This window comes from Xenopus laevis, chromosome 4L (genome assembly GCF_017654675.1).
Source record: "Xenopus laevis strain J_2021 chromosome 4L, Xenopus_laevis_v10.1, whole genome shotgun sequence".
Taxonomy (NCBI): Eukaryota; Metazoa; Chordata; class Amphibia; order Anura; family Pipidae; genus Xenopus; species Xenopus laevis.
Window position 1 is genome coordinate 40,240,666 of NC_054377.1, and position 26,384 is coordinate 40,267,049.

The 26,384-nt window shown below is 42.8% G+C and overlaps 1 protein-coding gene across 2 annotated transcripts in view; it reads left to right on the forward strand.

Annotated features, from left to right (window-relative positions):
- Nucleotides 1-15: 15 nt before the first annotated feature.
- The window catches only part of prmt7.L (protein arginine methyltransferase 7 L homeolog), a 64,229-nt gene continuing 37,860 nt past the window's right edge, over nucleotides 16-26,384 (forward strand). Inside the window, exons 1-12 of one of the 2 annotated variants that reach the window (XM_041589146.1) lie at nucleotides 16-148; nucleotides 342-429; nucleotides 1,883-2,007; nucleotides 3,367-3,403; nucleotides 3,655-3,804; nucleotides 7,201-7,309; nucleotides 14,510-14,622; nucleotides 15,165-15,394; nucleotides 17,139-17,319; nucleotides 21,219-21,346; nucleotides 23,536-23,668; nucleotides 26,086-26,169. In XM_041589146.1, the coding sequence (XP_041445080.1) occupies nucleotides 1,913-2,007; nucleotides 3,367-3,403; nucleotides 3,655-3,804; nucleotides 7,201-7,309; nucleotides 14,510-14,622; nucleotides 15,165-15,394; nucleotides 17,139-17,319; nucleotides 21,219-21,346; nucleotides 23,536-23,668; nucleotides 26,086-26,169 (1,260 nt within the window). In that variant the 5' untranslated portion in view covers nucleotides 16-148; nucleotides 342-429; nucleotides 1,883-1,912. 2 annotated transcript variants of the gene reach the window in all.

Below are 26,384 nucleotides of genomic sequence, written 5' to 3' on the forward strand. Positions count from 1 at the left end.
ATTTAATGACGTCACGTATTTCATCTTCTATACGCCATCTTGCATGTGGCAACGAATAATACACGTGCTTCCGGAGGAGGTGTATTGTGGAACATGGCAGCTTCCATATTTACAGCATTATAGACTCGATTCGGCATTGCACTAGCACGTGAGTGACATTTGGGATTTGTGGATATTGAAAAGTAGTCTTCATATAAAATGCATATTAAGGGAATAAAATGTATTTGGTGCCTTTAGTTATCAGGGATGCACGTGTAATCTTGCTACAATCCGAATAGTAGTGAAGAGTTATTAAATTAAATGATCATGAAGACTAGACTGTATTCGTTTTTTTCTTGTAGTTTTTTTCTCAGTTGTCCTGTGTGAAGCCTTGAATCAGCACTTGGAATTGTCTGTCTGTGGTTTGGAGGCTACTGTTAAAGCTTGGAGGTGAGTTTCACCTTTACTGAACATAGTGGGAGTATTTATTCTACCAAAAAAACACTGGTTATCATTTTTAATTGTACTTATTGTGTTTTACATTTTTTCCCAACCAATAACAAATTTACAATAACAGCAAACATTAGGTGGCATTTCTGACAGAGTCAGGTGGTTTGATTGCACAACATAATGCAATTGGGTTACATTATGTTTCAGTGACTTTCAATACCTTCAAACATATAGCAGTGTTATGACAACTGAGATGTATAAACTAACCAAAAAAAATGTCCATATTATTTTCTTGAAAAAAAAAATACTTTTATGCATTTTCCCTATTAATAACATTGGAATCAAGCTTAATTTTTACCGGCCAGGCCGGTGAAATACTGCAGGTGGCAACCCTAGTGGGAACTACTCTACAAACTCAACATGGTTTGAGTTAATAAAGAGGGAAGATACTCTTACAAGGGAACCAAACCTTTTCAATTTTTTGAGCTATCAGTCTTTTAACTGGTGATCATTTTTAATTTTTTTTTTTTATTTTTTTGCATTTTACCATAATAAAACAATAAAACAAAGGGGAATAAATAAAGAGTTAAGATATAAGTAACAGCCCCACTGGCAGTGAGTAAAGATATTACATTTCTTATGTTATATGAATAATATGTATGAAAATGTGTTTCATGGATTTGCTTTGAACACTTGATCACACAAGGACTCTCTAATACTCTATTTGGACATTTTCTTTAATAATTGAATTTATAGAAGTATGCACTGGGTTAAATGTTACACCTGCTCATGTTGGAATTGAGGGTGAAGAAGGTGGGGTCTGTTGGGTTTAAATGTTTGTGCACTTGAATCTTTATCCTGATGAAGGCAGATTCTATGGTGCAGAACTGCACAAACCATGATTCTGCATCAGCTGTAAATCAGACATACCTGGTCTTTAAGAGTAGAACTCCACAAGCGTTTTTCGTCGGATCAACGCCCGCCGACAAAACGCACGTGACAAGTCGGCTTGAGATGCAAGCGTCATGATTCTTATTGGACTGAAAGAAAAGTCGCAGGTAAAAACTACATTGCATGCAACGAGACAGAACTGTCGGATGTGGACGCAGAAAGCAGTGTCTTCATCCGACAGTCGGACCGTGTAGTTGTTACCTCCGACTTTTCATTCAGTCCAATTATATATTGACGCTTTTGACTCCATCTGTCTTCTCACGTGCATTTTGTCACCGGGCATCGATCTGACGAAAATGCTCATGGAGTTCTACCCTTAAACCTGACCTTGTGAACTGCCAGTAGGGCAGTTTTTAAACATATGCACACAGATTAGTCTGTTCGTGAATGATGAGCCTCAATGCTGCAACATCTTTGTTTGTCTAGATGTGCAGCAAGCATGTACTGCTTTCAAAAGGGTTCGTGTGTGTTGTCTAACATGTATCCAATGTATCATGTGCAGGTTATATCCATCCTTTACCACCTTCCTACTATGAAGGTATTTTGCGGTCGAGTTAACCCTACAACTGGGGCTATGGACTGGGTGGAGGAAGATGAGCATTATGATTACCACCAAGAAATTGCACGGTAAATGTTCCTTGAATCATGAGCATACAGTCTTGTAAAATCAGATCTTAAAAAGGGATGTAAAGTCATTCCAGTAAGAAAACAAGGACGTTTCTAATATACATGCATTATTTTTCTTACAGCTGTAAAGATAAACAATCTGATGTCTTCAGCTTTGACAGGCAGCCTCAGTCAGCCAGTGCTTTGCATCTGCTGTAATCTGACAGGTCTCCTACAGCATAGTGTGCAGCAGGAGCCAATCAGAAGCAACTAAGCTTGTAGCTATCAGTGAAGTCTTTGATCCAAAGAGCTGCAGCTGCCTAAGTTTCTTGAACAACTTAGGTAGTGCTCGCTGAGGCTGCCTGTTCGAGCAGAAGACAACGGATTGTTTATCATTACAGCTGTAAGAAAAAATAATGCATGTACATTGGAAACTCCCTAGTTTAAAGTGATTCTATAAGAATCACTTAACAGAAAACTCAACCCCCCACTAATAAAAACCCCTACCCAGAACCCTACATAGTCCCCCTTCCTGCTCCCCCCCGCTTAGGTGATAATACCTATAAGTGCCCCAAACTCGACTTTAGGTGCAGTGTAGACGCAGCGGAGCACATGGGTGCCATCTTCCAGCTCTTCGGTATTCTTCGGTTCCTCTTCCTTCCCTTCTGCAATCTCTGTCTGTTTTGGTGCATGCGCAGTTACTTCGAAACAGAAGACTGCTCCAACTGTGCATGCACCAAAAGGGCACTCTCTCAGAAGAGCCGGAAGATGGCACCCATGAGCTCTTCTGCGCTTACTCTGCACCTATAAGTGAGTAAAGGATTCGGGGCACGCACCTTTGCGGGAGGGGGGGGAGCAGGGAGGGGGGACTCTGTAGGGTACTGGGTAGAGGTTTTTATTATTGGGGGGGTTGAGTTCTCCTTTAATGGGGTTACTACAATGCTTTTCCAATGTACATATGGATGCGTATGTATATCAACATTTTTAAGGTGCAAAGAATACTCAGCAGTATACAGCATCTGATTTTCAAGGAATGATCTAACACACTGTTTCTTAACCTTGAATCTTCTGGATTATAACTTCTAGCATGCCAGCAGTAGAACTAACTCTGTTTAAAAACTGACACGCTGCAGATTAGTAATGGAGTAGACTTTCATCCATATTTAAATTGTTACATATGAAAACAGTCCTGACCACACTAAGCATCTGCAGCGTAAGCCCCCTCCCCTAAGATTTGTATAGAACTTTGGGACCTCTTGTCGGTTTTAAAATAATTAAATAGCTGTTCAGTATGTATATATTATGATTTAAGAGGCCCTATTCCCTGTTGACCCATAAAGCAACCCTCTGATAATTTGTCTTTCATAAATGCTTCCACAGATCGTCCTATGCTGATATGCTACATGACAAAGACAGGGTGAGTATGGAGAAAAAAAGTGTCTTTTTTTTTTTTTTTTTTTTTTTTTTTTTACTGGCCCTGATACAAGGAGCATATGCTTATTATAATCTTTTAATAGTTGGAACTGGTTCACTGTAAGAATCAATAAGTACATCATCTGAGTTTATTTTCTCCCATCATCAGTCATACATGTACAATTAATATCATGTTCTTCCCAGATTGTTTATGTGCGCTCCACCAGTGATTTCTCTGTGTATGGTTTCTTGCAGAATGAAAAGTATTACCAGGGAATTTGTGCTGCAGTGCGACGAGTGAAGCAAAGAGGTCAAGAAGCTGTGGTTCTGGATATTGGGACGGGCACCGGGCTTTTGTCTATGATGGCTGTCACTGCGGGTGCTGATTGCTGTTATGCCATTGAGGTCAGAGCCTCTACCGTTATCGTTTGTTTATATATCACCAGCAATTTACGCAGCACTATGCATTAAGTTAAAACAAATAGGGGTCTTACAATATTTAAAGGAAAACTATACCCCCCAAACAATGTAGGTCTCTATTAAAAGATACTGAGTAAAACAGCTCATGTGTAAAACCCTGCTTCATGTAAATGAACCATTATCATAATAATATACTTTTTTAGTAGTATGTGCCATTGGGTAATCATAAATAGAAAATTGCCATTTTAAAAAATAAGGGCCGCCCCCTGAGATCGTAAGATTCACTGTGCACACATAGAAACCACATGTAAGGTCACATGAGCCAATTAACAGACAGAGTTCTGCCTTTTGCTTCCTCATTTCTTCCTGTTACAGTTAGAGTTGTAGTATTTCTGGTCAGGTGATCTCTGAGGCAGCACAGATAGAGTCACGAAATGGTGGCTCAAGGCAAGAGATGTAAAAGGGCAATATTTATGTAAATATATATTCCAGTTTGGTAAGATTCTTTAATATGTCATTCAATTTGATATAAACTATATGTTGCTTAAGTATTCATTTTGGGGGTATAGTTTTCCTTTAACAAACAAGAATTACAGAATGAAAAATTAGAACCATACTCACAAGAACCATGAGATAAAGGCACTAAGAGGTCAACAAACAGTCGCAGTTCACCAGCATTTAACAATGCTATCCAATTAGTGCCTATACAAATTATTTACCCTAAGAAGTTTTCATGTCTTACCCATTTGAAACCTCTCAAATTTGCCTCAGAGGGGAAAAACCCCATCCTAAAGCTATCTAATGTATCAGCCTATACGAGGCTGATACATTAGATAGCTTTAATTTCACAGCTCTCACTGAAAAACCCCTTCCAAATATTTAGGCGGAATGGGTGACCTTGTGTCAACTGGAAATACCTAATCGTAAATAAAGCATTAGAGAGATTTGTTATATGATCCCATTATATATTTATACATAGTTATCAAATCCCCCCTTGAGTACCTCTTCTCCATTGTGAACAACCCCAATATGGCCAGTCTTTCCTCATAGCTAAGATTTTCCATACCTTTTACCAGCTTAATTGCCCTTCAGTGTACAGTTACAGTTCTTCTTTATTTGCAGAAATGCACAGTGCTACTGTCTTCTGCAAAAACTGTTCTTATAGGGCAGAGCAGGCACGTATATGTAAACACAAGTAAGGGACCTGTTATCCAGAATGCTCAGGACCTGGGTTTTTCTGGATTAGGGGTCTTTCCTTAATTTGGATCCCAATACCTTAAGTCTGCTAAAAATCATGTGAACATTAAATAAACCCAACAGGATTGTTTTACCAACAGTAAGGATTAATTGTATCATAGTTGGGATCAAGTACAAGGTACTGTTTTATTATTACAGGGGAAAGGAAATCCGTTTTAAACATATGAATTATTTGATTAAAATATTGTCTATAGAAGATTGCCTTCCTCTAAGTCGGAGCTTTCTGGATAACGGGTTTCCAGATAACTGATTCTACACAAACACACAAACTTTTTTAGCTTTTCTTTTTTTTTTTGGCACTGATAAACTCTCTGTCAAGCTCTGATTTAAATTATTCAGAGTGAAAAAACACAAAATAACTAGTTGTATTAGCATACACCCCCTTTAAGTCATTATTTAATAGATGCACCTTTGGCAGCAGTTACATCCTTGAGTGTGCTTGTGGATAGTTCTTTATCAGCTTTGTACATCTGGACACTGCAATTTGTCTCCATTACTCTTTGCAAAAGTGCACAAGCTCTGTTGCAGTGGGGATTATGAGTGCAGTCACAATTTTTCTATTGGACTGAGATTTAATTTGATGTTTGTAGTTTATCTGGATGACAAATCTTCTTCCAAGGTTCAGGATTTTTTACAGACTGCATTTAGCAGCTAAATTCAGTGTCTCCCACATACCTTCTAGCAAACTGAATGTAGATGTCATGTGAGATTTAGTTAACAGCGGCTTTCTTTTTGCCACTTTTTCTTTTGTCCAAAGCTGCCACAGGTGAAGCACCCTGGCATTCGTTGTTGTATGCATAGTCTGCATTTGCATTTTTCTAGTAAACAAACAGTAAATATGGGCATTTCTTTCTACATTTTCTTTGTCTTCAGTTCAGTACATGATAGTTGTACAGTTGTCATGTGCATTAATGATCTGGCCTGTCTCCGTAAATATCAACATCAGAGGTTGCCTCATATATCTTTGCAGACATGCTTTAATTTCAATATAGGTTGAAGTTTGCATCCAGGATCAAATTGCAGGGCATGGCCAAATGAAATGGAGGTAGTTCGTCTTTGGGGTAATGGGACCAATCTCGTCCACACATGCAGAACAACCTAAGGCTTATTTGATGGAGCCTATGTATAATATTGAACTGGATTAACCTGTCTCTGGTAGACACTAAATAATCATAGTCTGTATTAGTTGCTTCACCCCAGTCATTATGCGCTATATTTGGAGAGTCTCTTTGCTAGGTTGTGCAGGCTACATTCAAAGACTTGAGGGATACTGTGGTTCCCGGGAGCTGTGTTTAGAATTTTCTGTACTGCAAGTCATAAACTATATGGTCACAGTAGGACCGGTGGTTTGTTTGAATATCAGACAATCTGCAGGATGGAATGTATTTTATAGATTCCACTGAACTCGCTATTGTGGCTTGGTTTTACAAGTTGGTTTTCAAGGGATCCGATCCGAACCACTTGAAGTAGTAAATCTGAGCTGCTAAGAAGTCGTAATACCAGTGTTTGGCTCTAACAAATCCAGGGGGTTATTTTGCCCAGAGAAAAACTATTTGTGAAGAGGGGGCAACATGGGTCATAACTGTTTGCTTTTGAATCTGACCTGCATGCTAAGCATCAATTGAAAACTCACTGAACTGTTGTGTCCCATGTTGCCCCCTTCATCTCAGAGTTAGAGAGCTGCAAAGCAGGAAGTAGTGTTCTGTTATTTTAGACATCTGCTCACTCCAGCCTTTATAGATTACATTTTTGGCTTACTAAGTATATTAGAAACATTTTTTTTTTGCACAGCCTATGTATTTACCCAGTTTTTATTTTTAAACTGAACGATTCCTTTAATGGGGGATTCAACAGCTACATGTATGTTATTACATTCACCTTCAGCTGTGTATTCACACAGAATTAAACCATAGTTTAGTAAAGCCATCCTCACAAAATCCAAACAAAATACCTCTGTTTTTAGATCCATAATTCATGTTTGATAGGAAATGTCAGAAAGTAATGAGTAATGGTTTACTAAAAGGATAGTGGATCTTTTGCTAAAACTGTTAAATAATTTGAAATGATTTAATTAAAGCATGCAGATTTTAACACCAATAATTGGATAGTCTGTTCTAATGCCAGGTATTCAAGCCGATGTCAGATGCAGCAGTGCAGATTGTTAAGGCTAATGGCTTCAGTGATAAGATCAAAGTGATCAACAAACATTCAACAGAGGTCACAGTAGGACCGGGTAAGAGGATTTTATTTTTCTTAACCTTCCAGAAATACAAATCTACACAATTTGTCCAATGGAAATATTAAAGTCATGATTACACCTTTAGTTTGTGATTAGATATTTTCTCACTGACATAAACCCACCAAATGAGTAAAATATACTGCTGTTAAAAATCACTTGCAAACTGTGAAATCGGACTCTGTGTGAGGGCGTCTGTATAAGTGTGGCCATACACGTAGATATTTGTCTCCAAATGAGCGGATCTCTCCCCGATATGCCCACCTCGAGGTGGGCGATATCGGGCTGATCCGATTGTGGGCCCTAGGGCCCCATGATCTTATCATAATGTATGGAATATGGGTGGTGCGATCACAGATGCGGTAGCGATGGGATTTTTAATCCTGTCCGATCGACATCCTGGCCAACTTTCAGCCAGATATTGATCGGGAAAGCCCGTCGGAGGGCCCCCACACAGGGGCCAATAAGCTGCTGACTCGGTCTGTTGCCAGCTTTTATAGGCCGATGTATGACCACCATAAGCTGCCAGATCCTTCTTGTCAGTCAAGCATGTAAGTTCCACCTTGAAAGCCCTAATTGATAAGCTGCAAGGAGCCGTAAGAGTCCAAGCACACTCTTAAAGCAGAAGCTACCAATGTCCAATATAAATGAAAAGTGGAAAAATGGGCAGTCTCTAGGACATATTGGCACATTTTGATAAAGTTAGATCTTTCAGTATGTATTGTGATATTTTGTTGTGGTGCTTTTCTTAATTTTATAAATTTGCTTCTGCAAGTACTCAAACGTATTGGGCAACGATTTGGTCATTTGACTAAAACAGCACTTCATTGGTCCATGTATGGGATCAAAATTATAATGGGTATATGACCAAGGCATGTTAAGACATTGATCTGTGTTTGTAGTCTGTCATCGGTGCTTCTCTCACAGGTTTTCCTGTTCGTGCAAAGCTAACAGGACCATGGTGTTTCTGACCCTGGAGACAGGACCATCTTCACAGCATAATGGTTAATCTGGCTCAAATGGCGATCCAAACCAAGGCCAGAAGTCAAAGCATTCTCACATATATATATAAGGAGATTTTGTGTACTCACCGTTAAATCCTTTTCTCTTCAGTCACTTGGGGGACACAGGGACAATGGGGTATAGCTAGTACCATTAGGAGGCAGGACACAACTACAAAAAAGACAACTGGCTCCTCCCCCACTGGCTATACCCCCAGCAGGCTAGAGAAGAGCTCAGTTTGTACCAAAGTCAACAGGATATGACATAACGCAATGTAACTTTTCAAAAAAGCCAATAACTGCTAACGAGAGAAAAAACGGTTAACTTGTCTGACGGAAGTGAAAACCTCATCCCAGGGAGGGAAGCCCTGTGTCCCCCAAGTGACTGAAGAGAAAAGGATTTAACGGTGAGTACACAAAATCTCCTTTTCTCAAAGTCAGCTTGGGGGACACAGGGACAATGGGGACGTTCCAAAGCTGTCCCCGAACAATCGGGTGGGCAACAAGAGGCTTATGTGGTATCAGCCACAGCGGCCTGAAGCACTTTTCTGCCAAAGTGAGTGTCAGATGCCGCAAAGGTGTCAAAATGGTAGAATTTTGCGAATGAATGGACCGAGGTCCAAGTCGCCGCCTTGCAAAGCTGGGCAGTCGAAGCCTGATTTCTGAAGGCCCAGGACGTACTCACACCCCTGGTGGAATGGGCAGTGACCCTGGACGGAGGTGTTCGACCTCGGGCTTTGTATGCTCCTTGAATAGCTTGTTTGACCCAGCGAGAAATGGATTGCTTGGTGGCGGCTGCTCCGCGCCGTGAACCTGAGGGAAGTACCAGCAGGGAATCCGACTTGCGGAAGTCTTGAACTCTGAAGAGGTAAAACTTTAAGGCCCGCACTGGGTCCAGAGTGTGCAGCGCCCGTTCCTTGTGATTTGCTGGAGACGGGCAGAAGGAAGGAACCACGATCTCTTGGTTAATATGAAAATCCGAGACCACCTTAGGCAGGAAGGACGGGATGGTACGAAGGACCGCTTTGTCGTGATGGAAGACGAGGTAAGGTGACTTGTAGGAAAGAGCGCTAAGCTCAGAAACCCGTCGTGCAGTAGCAATAGCCAGGAGGAAGACTGTTTTCCAGGTCAGGAACTGAATGGACACCGACCCCAGAGGCTCAAAGGGAGGAAGTTGAAGGGCCTTGAGCACTAAAGTGAGATCCCAGGTGGGCGCCGGAGCCCTGACAGGTGGAGCTACGTGAGCCACTCCTTGCATGAAGGTCTTGACGTCGGGAATCAGGGCAAGTTTTTTCTGGAAAAGCACTGATAAGGCCGAGATTTGAGACTTGAGGGAACCCAAGGACAGTCCCAGAGAGAGGCCATCCTGCAGGAACTCCAGAAGGGCTGGCAGAGAGAACCGCTCGAAGTTAATCTTGTGAGTGAGACACCATTGACGGTAGGTAGACCAGACCCTGTGATAGGCCCTGGCTGAAACTGGCTTCCGAGCCGCACACATAGTGCGTGCCACTGCTGGAGAGAACCCCTTTTTAATCAGAATCTTGGTCTCAAGAGCCACGCCGTCAAGTTGAGGTAAGCCGGGTTCGGGTGCAGGATTGGACCCTGAGTGAGAAGGTCTGGGAGAGGAGGCAGTGGCCACGGGTCTGCGACGGAGAGGTTGAGAAGGTCGGTGAACCATGCTCGTCGAGGCCACCTCGGTGCTATGAGGATGAGTGTGGACCGTTCCCTTTGGAGTTTTCTGATCGTCCTGGGAATGAGAGGAGTCGGTGGAAAAGCATACGCCAGATGAAAGGGCCATGGGGCCGTCAGAGCATCCACCGCTAGGGCTAATGGGTCTCTGTAACGAGCCAGAAAGGCTGGAACCTTTCTGTTGAGCCTTGTCGCCATGAGATCCACCTCTGGAATGCCCCATCTTGAAGTTATTTCTTGAAACACCTCGTCGTTCAGGGACCACTCGCCCGGGTCGAGAGACTGCCTGCTTAGGAAGTCGGCTTCCCAGTTCAGGAGACCCGGAATGAAGATGGCGGACAGTTGTACGCTGTGAGCCTCGGCCCAGTGGAATATGATCTTTATCTCGCTTAGAGCCGCCCTGCTCCTTGTGCCGCCCTGGTGGTTGATGTAGGCCACCGCCGTGGAGTTGTCCGACTGTATTTTGACCGCCTGCCCCGCGAGGTCCTGCTGCCAATGGATGAGGCCTAGGCGAATGGCGCGGATCTCGAGCAGATTGATCTGCAACTTCTTTTCGGTGAGATTCCACTGTCCCTGGGCTGACTTGCCTTCGAGCACGGCTCCCCAGCCGAAGAGGCTTGCATCGGTCGTGAGGATGCGCCAACTGGGGTCCCCGAGGCGTTTCCCCCTGGAGAGGTGAGAGGAGTTGAGCCACCACAGAAGGGACGCCCGGGTTTGAGGAGAGAGGAGGATCTCCTGAAGTAAGGACTTCCTCCTCCAGGTGCTGAGGATGTTCCACTGGAGTTCCCGGAGGTGAAACTGTGCGAAGGGGACTGCTTCTATGGTGGAAACCATGACGCCCAGTACCTTCATGCAGAACCGCACGGGATGCCGGGGCTTCTGCAGGAGTGATCAAACCAACGCTTGGAGATGGAAGATCTTCTCCTGAGGGAGAGAGATCCTCTGGGTGAGCGTGTTGAAGTTCATGCCCAGAAAGTTCATGGATTGACAGGGGATTAGGGAGGATTTTTGCAGGTTGAGAACCCAACCCAAGTCCCGGAGCTTGTCCATGGAGATCTGGAGTGAGCGCTGGGCCTCCTGGGGGGAGGAAGCTTTGATTAGAAGGTCGTCCAGGTACGGGGTGATGGAGACCCCCTCGTTGCGAATCAGTGCGGTGGCAGCCGCCATAATCTTCGTGAAGACCCGGGGGGCGGACGTGAGACCAAAGGGCAGACTTGTAAACTGGTAGTGGGAGCTTTGGAATGCAAAGCGTAAGAATCTCTGATGAGGAGGGAAAATGGGAACATGCAGGTAGGCGTCTTTGATGTCGAGAGACATTAGGAATTGCCCTGGGGACATCGCCGCGATGACAGATCGGAGGGATTCCATCTTGAATTTTCGCGGACGAATGAGCTTGTTCAGTTCCTTGAGATCTAGGATCGGCCGGACGGAGCCGTCCTTTTTGGGAACAATAAACAGGTTTGAGTAGTAACCCCTGAAGTGTTCGTCCGGGGGGACAGGAGTAATCACTCCCGCCGTGAGAAGATTGGAGATGGCCCCCTGAAAGGCTGCACGCTTGCCTGATTCTAGTGGAAGTCTGGACATGAAGAATCGGTGAGGTGGGATAGACGAAAACTCCAGATGGTAGCCTCGTGTAACCACCTCGTGAATCCAGGTGTCTTGAACAAGAGATACCCACGTGTTGGCAAAGTGGGATAATCTCCCCCCTATGGAGCCCGGGGCGGGAAGGACGGCGTCATGCCGAAGTAGTCTTGTCGGTGGGCTTTGAGGAGTGCTTACGGTTCTGCCAGGGAGGTCGGGGTTTGTTTCCGAATCGACCCTTGGTGGAAAAGGATTGTCTTGGGGAAGAGGATCTTGCGCTCTTGGAGTGGGAGCCACGAAAAAACTTGTTCCTCCGAAAGGAGGGACGTGCCTTAGGTTGGGGAAGAAGAGTGCTTTTACCCCCGGTAGCTTGACTGATGATCTTATCCAGATCTGGGCCGAAGAGGAGCTTCCCCTTGAACGGGATGGAAGTCAGGGATTTCTTAGAGGAAAGATCCGCTGACCATAGCTTCATCCAGAGCGATCTGCGGGCTGCCACCGAGAGAGCGGAGGCTCTGCTGATAGCTTGAGCGGCGTCAAGGGAGGCTTCACACATGTAGTCATTGGCCTCCTTGATTTGAGATGCCAGTTGCGAGAGTTCGTGACGTGGCGCTCCGTCCGCAATGGCAGAGATAAGAGTGTCAGACCAGGATTGCATAGCCCGGCTGACCCATGCTGTAGCTAGGACCGGCCTCAGCGAGGATCCAGAAGCTGCAAATAAGGAGCGTAGTAAACTCTCTAACTTCTTGTCCATAGAGTCTTTGAAGGAGGACGCATCGGGGACTGGTAATGCCGTATTCTTAGAGAGGCGGGATACTGGGGCGTCCACGGATGGAGGAGTAGCCCATTTATCAGTAAGCTCAGGTGGAAAGGGATACAGCCTCAGGAACCGACGGTTAGTTTGAAAACGTCTCTCGGGAGTGTCCCATTCTTGTTGGATAATTTGGTCAAGCTGGTTGTGAGAAGGGAACATAGGCGAAGTCTTATTGCGTCGCTTGAAAAGGGACTTGGAAGACTCTGCGCGGACCTCCGGCTCCTGAAGGTGGAGGGTGTCTAGGACAGAGGAGATAAGTGAGTCCACAGTGTCAGAAGAAATCCTAGAATCATCGTGGTCTGAATCTGAGAAAAGCTCCCCATCTGAATGATCCTGTTCATCCCCTGAATCAGGGGGTGAAAAGAGCCTGGGAGGGGAATCGCTGTCGTCTTCGGATGGGGAGGGGGCCCTGCGTTTGGAGGGTCTAGGTTTATGACTGTCAAGGCGAGAAAGCAATTTGTCTAGCGACTGTGCTAGTTTTGGAATGCCTGTGGCTAATTGGGTTGCCCACTCAGGTGCTGCCTGTAATTGGCTAGGAGAAGCTTCAGGGCTGGATGCTAAGGGATCCCCCTGGGCGGCCTGATTCACCAGGGGTGGAGAAGGTGGTGAGGGTTCAGAAACCTGCTGTGGAGAGCACTGGTTGCAGAGGGCTGATTTGTGCCCTGTGGGCAAATGTTTGCGGCATTTGGCACAAGACAGAAAAGTGATCAGGGCTGAGGAAGACCCCCTAGAGAAGAGGTTGGCACTGGGTCCATCAGACATATTGGAAAAAATATGGGGAATACCTGGGAGAATAACCCAGTCGAATATAGCCTGACACTTATCTGAGCAGTAGGAGAGAATCGAGTTGTCAATTCTGCAGTGGTGCCTGTGTCTCTGCTACCAGAGTATTGTAGTCTGGGAGCAGCGCCTGTGCGTGTCTAATCCCTTGAGCGCGATCCAAGATGGCGGCCGCGAGTGAGAAGGGCGCGCAGAAGATCGCGCGAGAGGCCCGGGACCGCGGGAATTCACTTCCGCAATACCAAAATGGCGTCCGGTAGTACTGCGTATCTGGAGCGCATCCAACCGCATCTGAGCGGCTTAGAGAGAGTACTCTCTCTGCGGCTGGCTAAACCCCTGTGTAGGAGCCGCGACCGGAGCCGCATAAATAGGAGGCCCCTGCGCAGATATTAGGGAATCCCTCCCTGCTCGCTGTGGATGCGCCCAGAAATGAAGGGGAAACACGGCATAGGAAAAAATCCCTCCCCTTACCTCTCCAGCGAGGTTGTTAGGGGGGTGAGGGAAAACCCAAATCTGCCCTCCATAGTTAGGGGAGGGAGAAGGGAAGGAGGAGAGGGAGCCCACTAGGACTTACCTGTCCTGGGGACCGCTCTCCCCGTTCTGTCTGCCGGCCAGCCTGGTCTCCTCCTGTGAAGGAAGGAGAGGAATTGGCTGAGTGGTCTGTGTAAAACACCAGTGACCCCAGAGACAGATCCCACGTTGGAAGGTGCCAGTGAGGTACTTTACACAGTGTAAAGGTTCAGGTCACCCCCTGGTGTCAGCCAGGCTGACTAGACAATAAAATAAAAAATTCTTCTGTCCTAACCTCCTGAGGACACAACTAAAACTGAGCTCTTCTCTAGCCTGCTGGGGGTATAGCCAGTGGGGGAGGAGCCAGTTGTCTTTTTTGTAGTTGTGTCCTGCCTCCTAATGGTACTAGCTATACCCCATTGTCCCTGTGTCCCCCAAGCTGACTTTGAGAAATATATATATATATATATATATATATATATATATATATATATATATATATATATATATATATATATATATATATATATATATATATATATATATATATATATATATACATACACACATACATAATCAGCAGACCACTTTGTACGTTCCTTCCTCCATTTAGAAGTCTGCATTTTTCTCTCTGTACTTTCCTGCATGGAGTGCAATTAACATGCACACTCAATGTTATATATTCTGTGTATGGCCAGTTCTACTCTGCTTGTGAGTTTTGCCTTCTTATTACCTTCCCTCTGGTACTTTGTGTAATTTGGAAATATGAAGAACATAACTTTGTTTTTAATGCTTACATTTTTTCTATCTCCTACCAATTAGATGGAGACATGAAGACCAAAGCCAATATCTTGATCACAGAACTGTTTGACACAGAGCTTATTGGAGAAGGAGCCTTGCCAAGTTATGAGCATGCTCAGCACAACTTAATGCAGGTGTGTTGATATGATTTGATGTATTGTGGGACCACTTCAAAGTAAAGTATAGTGGAAGTGCTATTGGTCTGGCCAAAATTGTACATACAACAATGACTGATCAATGCACTTTGCCATGCCTAGTCTTTTGCCAGTATCATGGTTTCAAAACCAGAATATCCATGTCCAACCCAATGAAATGGTGCTAATTAATTAGAACAGTCAAATATCCATAGGCTGACATACCATTGCCTTGTTTGCATTTAATCTACTCAACTTTGGTACAGTCTTTCTGTGCAGACATTTTTGGACTTTTGTGTTCAGTCCCTCTTTGCAGTTCAGCATTTGATTGCAATCAACTTCTTAATGAGTGTGGGCCTGTGGATTCCATAAAGGGACTGGCAAGCGACAAGTTATTTCTTAGTTTTAAAGTTGTGCTCCAACTTGCTAAAGTTATGGATAATGCAAATGTAATATCATGTATAATCAAAGGGCGATATCATTGTATACCATTGTGAACATTTTTTTTAGTTTTAACTGTCTCTCATTGTTTGTGCCCGCAGGAGACATGGGAGGCTGTTCCTCACCGGGCCACAGTTTTTGCCCAACTTGTGGAGTCTACCAGGTTGTGGAGCTGGAACAAACTGTTTCCTTTAAACCTGGAAACTGGAGACATTAAGCCACACCCTGAACTGGAAACCTGCCCTGGAGCCCCATCTGTGTGTGATATACAGCTAAGTCAGCTAAATCCCAGGGACTTTAAAATCCTCAGTGAGGTTCTCTGTGTGTTCAGGTAAGAAATTGCACCGATACCATGTATTATTAAGTCATTTACTACAAAGTCGCCAAGGGGATATTTTTATGATTTTATGTAGTATTTTGTAACCTGATTCTGTTATTAAGCTATTTACTTTTTATTCAGGTACTATTGGCTGTGCAGTGCCAATCATTAATGCTACCAACAAATAGGTCTGCTTGTTTAAGCTGGGCCAATTATTAAGGGACAATATACATGTAACGCCATTGCTGAAATAGTAACATAGTAATTTAGGTTGAAAAAAGACAAATGCCCATCAAGTTCAACTTTTTTTTAACCTGCCTAACTGCCCATAATTTTTTTTTATTTATATTTTCCAAATTCTTTGCGATTTTGAAGCACTAATTAAAAACATGTAATGCACTTCCTCCCCCCCCCCCCTCAACGTTTATAAACAGGGGCATTTGTTCAAAGCTCCTTATCTTCCTTTGAACAAACAAACCCCTCCCTTCCTTCTCCCCATGTACCCCTTCCAGGGGTACATGGGGAGATTTAGTCACCTGGCATCTAATCGTCTCTTCTTTGGTGGCTACTAATCTCCCCGAACTGCTTCCCCGTGTCTTCCGCCTGCTTCAATGAAAAAACGCCTGCAGCAATGCACTCGCAGTGCTTCGATTTCTGATGTTTCCTTACCCTTAAGCTAGCCTTAGGGTCAGGCCACATGAACAGATTCGGGGAGATTAGTCATGCCAGCGACAAATCTCCTCTTCTTTGGGGCGACTAATCTCCCCGAATCTGCTCTTGTGGCCAGACCCTTAAGGGTAGGTCACACTGGGAGATTTAGTCGCCCGACGACTAATACCTCTTCTTTGAGGCAACTAATCTCCCCGAACTGCTTCCCCCTGTCTTTTGTTTGCTAGAATGAAAAATCGACTGCTGTATGGCACTCGCAGCACTTAATTTTTCTTGTGAGGCAACTTCTTTGCTTACATCTCCCAAAATCGTCTGAAGTTTCCTCTTGAGAGGACTTCTCAGTGGCTGTTAATTGGTTTTATCAGCTTCTCCTTGCTTGGTAGAACCAGAATGTTGCAGGAAATGCTAATCTGAAAGTGGTCTAATTTTCTTATGCAGTACCTCAAATTACAAGAAACCTAGATAATTCTGAATCAAAACAATAGGCTAGAAGTATTTCAGTATAGGTTCTATTCATTGAGCTCGTTAAAAAGGGTTGTATGCTGTCACTTTAAAGGGGAAAGAAACCTAGTCGACGCAAACCCCCCACCCCCCCTCCCGTTTGTTGCCCAAAACTCCCTCCACCCCCCTGGCCTACCCGTCCCGCTGGGCAAATGCCCCTAACATGTTACTTACCCTTCTGCGCAGGTCCAGTCCAGGGAGTTCACCGACGACATCTTCTTCCTGCTTTGAACGGCGCATGCGCAGTAGGATCATTTCGCCGGTAAGATCTACTGCGCATCCGCGTGACTTTTGGTGCATGAGCAGTAGATCCGTACCGGCGAAATGATCCTACTGCGCATGCGCCAAAACGCCGTTCACAGCAGGAAGAAGATCGCGTGGAAGAAGATGTCGTCGGTGAACTCCCTGGACTGGACCTGCGCAGAAGGGTAAGTAACAAGTTAGGGGCATTTGCCCAGCGTGACGGGTCGGCCAGGGGGAGGAGGGAGGGTGGACAACAAACGGGAGGGGGGGGGTTTGCGCTGACTAGGTTTCCTTCCCCTTTAAGGTAAGCCTGCTCTGAGTTATATTTTTTTCCTTTGCACAGGGTGGATTTTAGCTGCCAGGTTAGCAGTGCACCAACTTCCCATCCAGTACACTTCACAAGTTTGGCCAGTGGAGCAGCCCAGGTTGTCCTGTCTTGGTGGGAGATTGACATGGATCCAGATGGATCAATAACCTGCACCATGCAGCCAAGTTGGATGTATGAAACCCAGCAGTCTGTTCCTGTAAGGTTATAATGGTGTATGTCGTTTCATTGAGAGTTATTCTATTTCAGCTTATATATCTTTATGGCATTTGTAAATACATTTTAGAGGAAATTATGTGAGACCTGAGGAGTTATTAGAAACATTTGCTTCCCCACAAGCCCTCACCATTAAGTTTAGGGACCTTAATGGCACCCTATACCTGTAAGTTGGGTGTTAGTCTATAAATGGTAGTACAGTAATTTGCACCCCTGTCCTGCACTTTGTCCCTTATTCACCAGTGGAGTAAGCGAGTTAGGTGCTTAGTATTTTAATTTTTTTTTTACTTTCCTTTCAGTATTTGTGTTCTTTTTTTGTATTTTTTTTTCTGTAGTTTGGGTTATTTTATATGAGGATAATGTGTGTGTGTGTATAGATTGGGTTATGCATATAATCTTTACTAGGACCTTTTTTTATGATATAGCATGTTTTTCTTATGTCGTAGGGGGATACAGGAACAGTAAGGTCAAGGGCCCCTACCACTAAGAGGCAGTACACTGTAATGTCAGAATTGTAGTCCCTTCCTCTCGTCCTTAACCCCCTTGCATAGACAGTACCGCTCAAATTTTGAAGTGTTCTGGTTATAGGAGGGGTGTGGCTAGCACTGACAACAGGGGTGAGTCAACAACAGGTCTGTACTCAAGTTAAGTTAATGGCACAGTTTGAGGTGTCCCTAGTCAGACTGTAAGAGACAAGTGTCATGCACTGGCTCTCTCTATCTGAGGTAAGCAGGCTAAATTACCAGGTATTTCCCCTGCCTTCAGCCAACTTGCACTCTATAGCGGTTAGACTGTGCACACGACGGCACATGTTTGCCCCTATACTACAGGACCTGGTCAGAACAGGTTCTGCACTACTTCGCCACCCAAACAGTTGGCACGCTCCCTGACTGAACCTCGCTCGGCAAACTAGGCACCAGACCCCGTGCCACAAAAGTAGGTACAGGTCCCGCTACAGCTTTGGGTGTCATTCACTGTTGCAGCTTGAGGGCACTCCGGCTAATTACGGAACCTGCTTCACAGGCAGGGCACGCTATGCAGGCACTGCTGAATTGCAGCTCTCTTTCTTCTCGCTCTTCAACCCCCTAGGGATAGGGTAACTTGCGGGAGGTTTTTACAGCGCTATTAAACAGCATGGCTGAAGGCAGGGGGGGGGATATATTTACCGGGAAGCAGGCAAACTCAACTAGTGGTGACATATTTTGCCTGCACCAAATGCCAAGTTTAAGGAGGGTCAAACTAGCCCACGTTGCCCTGGCTGTAGCCCATGCCTTACCCAGGTTTTTTAGCTCACTGAGCTCTCCTCAGTGGCTACATCTACCCAACCCACTGCAGGCTCTTCTCTTACAGGAGCATCAGAAGCACAAGCCTCCTCTGACTTTGGTTGGACAATAAACTTTCAGAAGTCCTCTCTATCTCTGTCAGCACATGACCTTCTTGAGTCTCCACTTCAGCAGAATGTGTTCTTATCGGCATAAGCTGCAATTCTCCATCAGGCGCCTCAGGACAACACGAAAACCAACTGTACTGTCCTGCATGAGAGTTCTGGGCCTACATAAATCGGCAAGGATGCACAAGGAGCAAGGCAGCAAATAGAGAGGTAGCCCTATCCTGATCTAGGCAGAAAACATCATCCCCCAACTGTCCTCCATTCACATTCCCAGTGTGTCAAACTGGGAGACAGACACCGAGTGGAACATGGAAAATGGGAATTGCACCTGTATGCCTTATGGCTTCTGGTAGACAGATGGGAGGAGCCTCCGGTCAACTTGATGGCCATCGGTATAACTGCAAGGTAGCCAAGTTCTTTGCACTATACTGGAACCCACTGGCAGTGAGGATAGATACCATGATTCCTTGGCGTTTTCAGCTTGATTACATCCTCCCTCCTCTTCCCATGCTCCCTCGGGTCCTCAAAAAGATACGCAGAGACGCAGCCACGGTCATAGTAGTCGCACCATGTTGGCCCAGGAGAACCTGATACTCAGATCTACTGGCTCTCTCCTTGGAGAGATGACCTTTTCTGCCAGGGCCCTCTTCGGCACAAGAACCCTCAACTCTTCGACTTAATGGGTTGGTTCTTGAGGCTGCTATCCTTAGGGAGAAAGGTCTCTCAGAGGAAGTCATCCAGACCATGTTTAAAGCAGGAAAGCCATCTTCTTCCAAGATCTATCGGTGGACTTGGAACTGGTACTAGTTCTGGTGGTTTCAGCAGGACCTAGATTTCAGGGAATGCAGCTTTTCCACAATTCTAGACTTCCTTCAGTTGGACTTGTCCAAGGAACTCAGCCTTGGTTCCCTGAAATCCAAAGCTCTCTGTTCTCGCTCCATAAGGATGTTCATACTTTCCAGCAGGAAGTTTCTCGGGTTGCATCCAGTCGCAATTTAGGACTAAAACCTTGTTCTCAATGCGCTATTGGAACTGCTCGACTCTGTTGACATCTGTGCTCTCACATGGAAAATATTAATTCACGTGATATCCTATCAGATGTATCTCTGAGCTGGCTGCCTTATACTGTACTCCTCACCTTCTCAGGCCCGGATTTGTGGAAAGGCCACCAAGGCCCGGGCCTAGGGCAGCAGAATTTTAGGGGGTGGCATGCTGCCCAACCGCACTCACATTGGTTCAGAAATACTGGGGATGCACAGAGAGACAATAGGTTTTAAAATTTCCTGTGCACCAATCCCCATTGCTCCTGTCCCGATTATGAAATTTGTGTGAATAAAGGGGAAGGGATGGGGGCAACAAACCGCAGCGGGCCTTGGGGCGCCTGCTATGTTAATCCGGCCCAGCACCATCTCATCTTCCAGGAGGACCAAGCGGTACTATGCACAGTACCCAGGTTATTGCCCAAGGTGGACTCCTTATTCCACATCAAAGCAGAGATCATCCTTCCTTTATTTTGCAATAATCCAAGCATTGAGGAGGCCAAGCTCCACCACCTCGACGTGGTTACAGCATTAGAGAGCTTTGTCTCTCGTACCAGTCCCTTCAGGAAAAACGACACCTTGTTCGAGATCTCCACAGGACCCCTCAAAGGCTTTCCTGCCACCAAGACCACGCTTGCTTACTGGATCAAAAAAGCAGTTAGGCAGTCCTATCTGGCAAACAAGAGGTTACTTTTTCATTCGTTGGTTATAGTTCTTTGGGTCTAACTGAGCAATAATGGCTAAGCAAGGGGGTTAAGGCTAAGGGGGGACTGCAATTCTGACATCAGCAGTGTCCTGCCTCCTAGTGGGAGGGGGCCTTTTACCCCACTGTTCCTGTGTCCCCCTTATGACTTGAGAGAAAATAATTTAATGGTGAGTACATACATTTTCCTTATTGTCTAGGTGCATCTCTTCCCTTTTTGAAATATTATATGTTTGGTAGCAGTGCCGGTTTAAACTGTATTTGCTCTGTATGAGTTTTTTTTTATTTATTAATTTCCCTGACATTCAAAATGGCTTCAAGACCATATAGTGAAGAATTGCATTGAAAAATTAGGCCCATTAAAGAGATACGGACATCAGAAAATAACTTTATTTATTATCATAACATTGTCTTTGAATGCTGTTTATAATTTTGCCATCAAAGTATTTGCCTGATGCTTGTACATTCCCTTTCTTACTACCCCGTTCCTCTATGAGGGGCTGCCATATTTGTGTAGCAGTAGTCTGTTAGCATTAGAAACTAACTGACAGGTTAAGAAGGGACAGTCAGGTTGCCAAAACAGTCGGGTTTAAGTGACAATTACTTACAAAAGCAGAACTATCAGAAAAAAATGATTAACATAGGTAACTTGTAATGTAGATTAATATTTTGAAAAGAACATTTTCAGAACAGAAAACTATATATATAAAAAAAAAAAAATAATCCCTCTCTCTGTCTTTTTATACTAGTGGAGGGATCACTGGATGCAATGTGTATATTTCTTGCCAAAGGAGTGTTCAGTAACACAGGGCGAAGTGTGCTGCCTTACTGCTCATCAGGATGATTATTGCGTGTGGTACAGCCTCAACAAGTCTAGGTACAACCTTTCTTTTGTTTCATGTTTTCAAATGAATATTCTGCATTTTCAACTAACTGCAAGGTAAAAAAAAGACCTAAAACAGAATATGTATGTATAATCTGCAAAACAACAAGAATTTTAAAGGGGTTGTTCACCTTCCAAACACTTTTTTTCTCAGTTGAGTTGTTTTCAGATTGCTCCTCAGAAATAGACTTTTTTCAATTGCTTTCCATCTTTTATATTTTTCCAGTTTTCCCAAAAATTGAAGTTTAATGTTCCTGTGTCTGGTGTTTCAGCTCAGTAATTCAAGTGCAGTATCTGAACTGTTACAATCTTATACATTTAGTTGCTACTTTAGTTGATGCATTCCTCTGCAGTATCCTTGGAATATTGACTATTGTATCAATTCTAACACCTGCCTTTAAAGGGGTTGTTCACCTTCCAACACTTTTTTTCATTCAGGCGGTTTTAGTTAACCAGAAATAATTTTTCCAGTTACTTTGTTGTCTACGTGTGACCATTTTTCTAATATTTTAGTGTCTAATTTTTCACATTTCTAAAGCTGCTGGGGGGGCTGTCACAGACTCTCTGAACTGTTCTAAAAGTATACATTTAGTTGATACATTTCATTTCATATCTTTGTCCCTGCTGGGCAGAATCCCGGGATTCGTTAATGGCAGCTGTTACAATTCATACAATAGTTGCTAATACTCAATAGATGCTGCTGAGAAATGTGTCAACTAAATGTTGCAACAGCAGAATTTGCACCTTAATTACTGAGCTGACAGGCTGAAACACCATAGACAGGAACTTTAAACTTAGATTTTGGAAAAACATTAAAAAATAAAAATGTAAAGCAATTGAAAAGTGTCTTTATTTCTGGAGCACAATCTGAAAACAACTCAACTGAAAAAGTGTTTGGAAGCTGAACAAGCCCTTTAATGAAACTCTAGGATTCAGCTCAACAGGGACAAAGCTAAAAAGAAATTATATTATTATTATTATTATAAATTATGTTGTAAAAAATATGTATATAAAAACTAAATGTATAAATTTAGAACAGTTACAGAGTCAGTGAGCCCCCCCCCACCCGAGCTGCTTTAGAAAGACATAAGAAGGTGAAAAATTAAATAGACTACAATATTAGAAAACTGTCACACATAGAACATAACTGATATATATATAATTAGTATTGCTGGTGAACTATCGGTAAAACAATTGAAATTAACAAGTGTTTTTATAAGGTGAACAACCCCTTTTAACTCCTAGGTTAAAATAACAGGGAGGAAACAGAAATCTGGTAAGATTCCAACTACATACCAGGTCAGCCTTTTTGTGTGGCCAAGGACATGATTGCACGCAACCAGGGCATTTGTAGTTAGAAGAACAAACCCTCATTTGTGTGCAAAACATTAGAAATCCTCTGAACACACCCATGTTTCATTGCATCATATTCCATTTCCATAAAATACCCTGTAGGCTGAAATTCCCTACTATAGAAGGTACTGTAACATTGTCTATGTGGGATACCATACCCTGCTGAACATTCTAAAATCATTATATAATAAATATAGCAAGCTGTGCATTAAATGAAATCTGACCCATAGCCACAGTTAGCTTTCAAACCAGTGACTGGAATTGGTACCACTGCTACATCTAGTTAGATGTTACTAGAATTATTGCATTGCCCTTTAAAGCTGCCCTGGTACAAGCACATAACATGTTCACTCTAAAGACTAAACAGTTATTTATTCATGGGTCTTAATATTATGAGGCTGCTTATTTAAGGTGAAAAAGGCACCAAAACCAGCAAGGATGACATGATTTTAAACACACATAGTACTAATCCATAGAAAACCACTGTAATAAATTATTGACATGTTTGATACTGATCGGTATTATTATACAATTGTACGAAAACCTGAAGCTTTGTGCAACAGTACCAGGAAGAATGTCCCCTCTCGTTTTTTTTTTAGCAATGTGCACAGAGAAGTGCATGAGTCAAAATAATCTCGACCATAGGGGTAATTTATACCACAAATGCAGATTATGTGAATGGATGCAAATGTTACAAATATTGATGTCTTGCATCAAAGGTATTTGTATTCAGGGTTGTACATTCACTTTTTACTCTAGCCCCCTCTCATGTTATTGCACATCCAGAAATCAGCATATGATAAATGTTCCTTCTACTGTATGTATTTCAGTGCAGAGAACGATCCGGTATGTAGGGAGCGTCCTACATGTCATTGTGGAGCTCATATCACTTGGAACCGAGCCCGTTTTGGAGAACTGAATGACCGTCACAGAACACAGCAGTACTTTGAAGCCCTAAAAAAGGTAAATCAGAGTTAGATTAAGTGAGGAAAGCGCACATACTGTTCATATCTGATCATTTTAACCTTCACAGTTCAGGTATGTTATTACCAACTGAGCTCAGGGCATTGGCTATCATGAACTTGTTCATCTCTGTACCTGAAATAAAAAATTACAAGATTAGTCCAAATTAAAATGTAAATTGACTTTATCTTTGTGCCATGTAAGTTTTATTAAGAATAAATAACCTTAAGAAGCACATTTTGGGGCACATTTACTTAGGGTCGAATATCGAGGGTTAATTAACCCTCAATATTCGACTGTCTAAGTTAAATACTTCGAAGGATTTACCGCAATTCGAACGATCAAAGGAAAAATCGTTCGATTTTCCTTCGACCAAAAATTTGTTAGCCTATGGGGACCTTCCCCATAGGCTAACATTGGTGTTCGGTAGGTTTTACTTGGCGAAGTAGGGGGTCGAAGTTTTTTTTAAAGAGACAGTACTTCTACTATTGAAAAGTCGAACGATTTTTAGTTTGAATCGTTCATTTCAAAGTCGAAGTCAAAGGTCGAAGTAGCCAAAAAGATCATTCGAAATTCGAAGTTTTTTTTATTCTATTCCTTCACTCGAACTAAGTAAATGTGCCCCAAAGTGTGCGGTTGTGTGTGAAATTATGTAGTAAACAATGTACCCCCTTTTGTAAACTATAAATACGTTGTCTAGTAGATTCATGACCCTATAAAGGCTTTTATGGAACTCTGAGTTGACTTCTAATATCCTCATAATATACAGGGAGTGCATTATTTTCTGTAATACACAAGTTGCAGTCAGTCATGTGACACAAATTACATCAATAAGCACCATTAAGATGTTCAGAGCTCTTGTCTATTTTATAACATAAAACAGCAGGGTGCACGGTCAAAGGTAATATACATCCAAAACAATTTCAGGACCAGCACTACCTATATAATGTGTTTATATTTTTTTTAACACATCATATAAATGTCCAATGTTTTGGTCCTCATTAGGACTTTTCTCAAGGATAGCACCATAGTGCCTGAACAAACTTTAAATACCATACAAACAGACCCCCAAATGACAAAAAATCAATCTATGTGATCTGGATTGTGCACGTTACCTTGTTGTTCAATCTGTAATTCTACCAATGTGCGCCACTGTTAGACTTTACTTAAAATTGTGATAAACACGATAAAGACATTTTTTCAAAAGTGTGCTAATTTTATAACGCATTTATACAGTAGTGATAATTATGATCAATAAGCCATAAATATTGCACTAAATCTACCATCTCACCTGTAAGAGTACTGTAAAAAAAGGAAATTTTTGTAGCCATCCTGTAATAGTTATGCTAATGTGTCTATACACAACCTTTATAAATATTTAAGAATTTTATATAAACTAAAGAAGTAAGCAAGATGTCCCCACTCAAAGGACTTAAGTTGAACATAAGTCTATATTGGTGAAGAGTGTACACACACAGCTGTCTGTAAGTAAGTCAGCACTCCTGTTTTCAGATGAAATGTGCCTTGCTGCAGTCCATGCTTGTATGCAAATGAGCACCTCGGTAGAAATCTACATTCATGGTGATTTATTTGAAAAATAAAGTTTCTCAAAAATGGAACGAAATAAAACATTTTGCCTGCAATATGCAGTGGTTGGTGGGCAAACACTTGAGTGACAAGTAAGACCTCCATCACAAATAGTAAAAAATTAACCAAAATAAACAAATTCAGATAAATAAAACAAATTACATGTTTAATGCATCATTCTTAAAAGTCCGAAGAATTCAAATGCACACCACAAAACCCAAGCACTGCAACTGATAAAACAAACAAACAAGCCTATGTATTAGAAACATTTACATTCAAAATTGCTATAGGTTTAGAACTGTGAATTATATCATACATATAAATCTGTGGCTAAGTAAAATTTCTCAGACTATAATAAGACATATATAATACTAGATAACATCAGTCATTATACACTTGGTGGAGGCTTAGTTTTCTGTAAGGATTGGGTTTTTGCACTCGCGTTTCATGCACGTATTGCATTTCTAACTTATATTTTCCTTCAGGTTTCATTTATTTTAGTGCATTTGTTTACTAATGATCACTGGGACGATCTACACGTGTATGAGATGTGTGTCTTTGTGGTATGATGTCTCTCTTTAACTGACTATTAACAGCATTTAAGGGATTTGCTGATTGCACGCTTGCACTTTGAAAAAGACTGAGGATCTATTAAAAACATATAGTTTTGTCCACAAATAAATTAACTGTTGGATTCAAAAGTCCATTGAAAGTTATTTTTCATTTATGGAGGCTCCTTATTCATTATTATGGCAGCACCATGAGCAAAGCTTACATTAAGTATCTATCAGTTGTTCATTTCAAATACTTTTTGCTGTTTTCTTTTGTAGGTTGTGACTCCTAGCAGCACATGTTTGTGTGTAAGCGATGGAAGTTTGCTTCCAGTCCTGGCACATTCTCTTGGTGCAAAACAGGTACATTTAAACATGAAGAAATGCAGTTTTCCATACGCTCTCATGGTCTTTTCATCTGTTGAGTACTTTTAATTATCTATTGCAGCTGCCTTCCAATTTCTCCACAGTAGCTAGACTCATCCAATAATTCTTAAGGAAGTGCAGAAAGAAAAACTTTAAATTTGTTTGCGTGACAATCTCCTATTGCTACTGCATTTTCAATTGACATAGTTGCA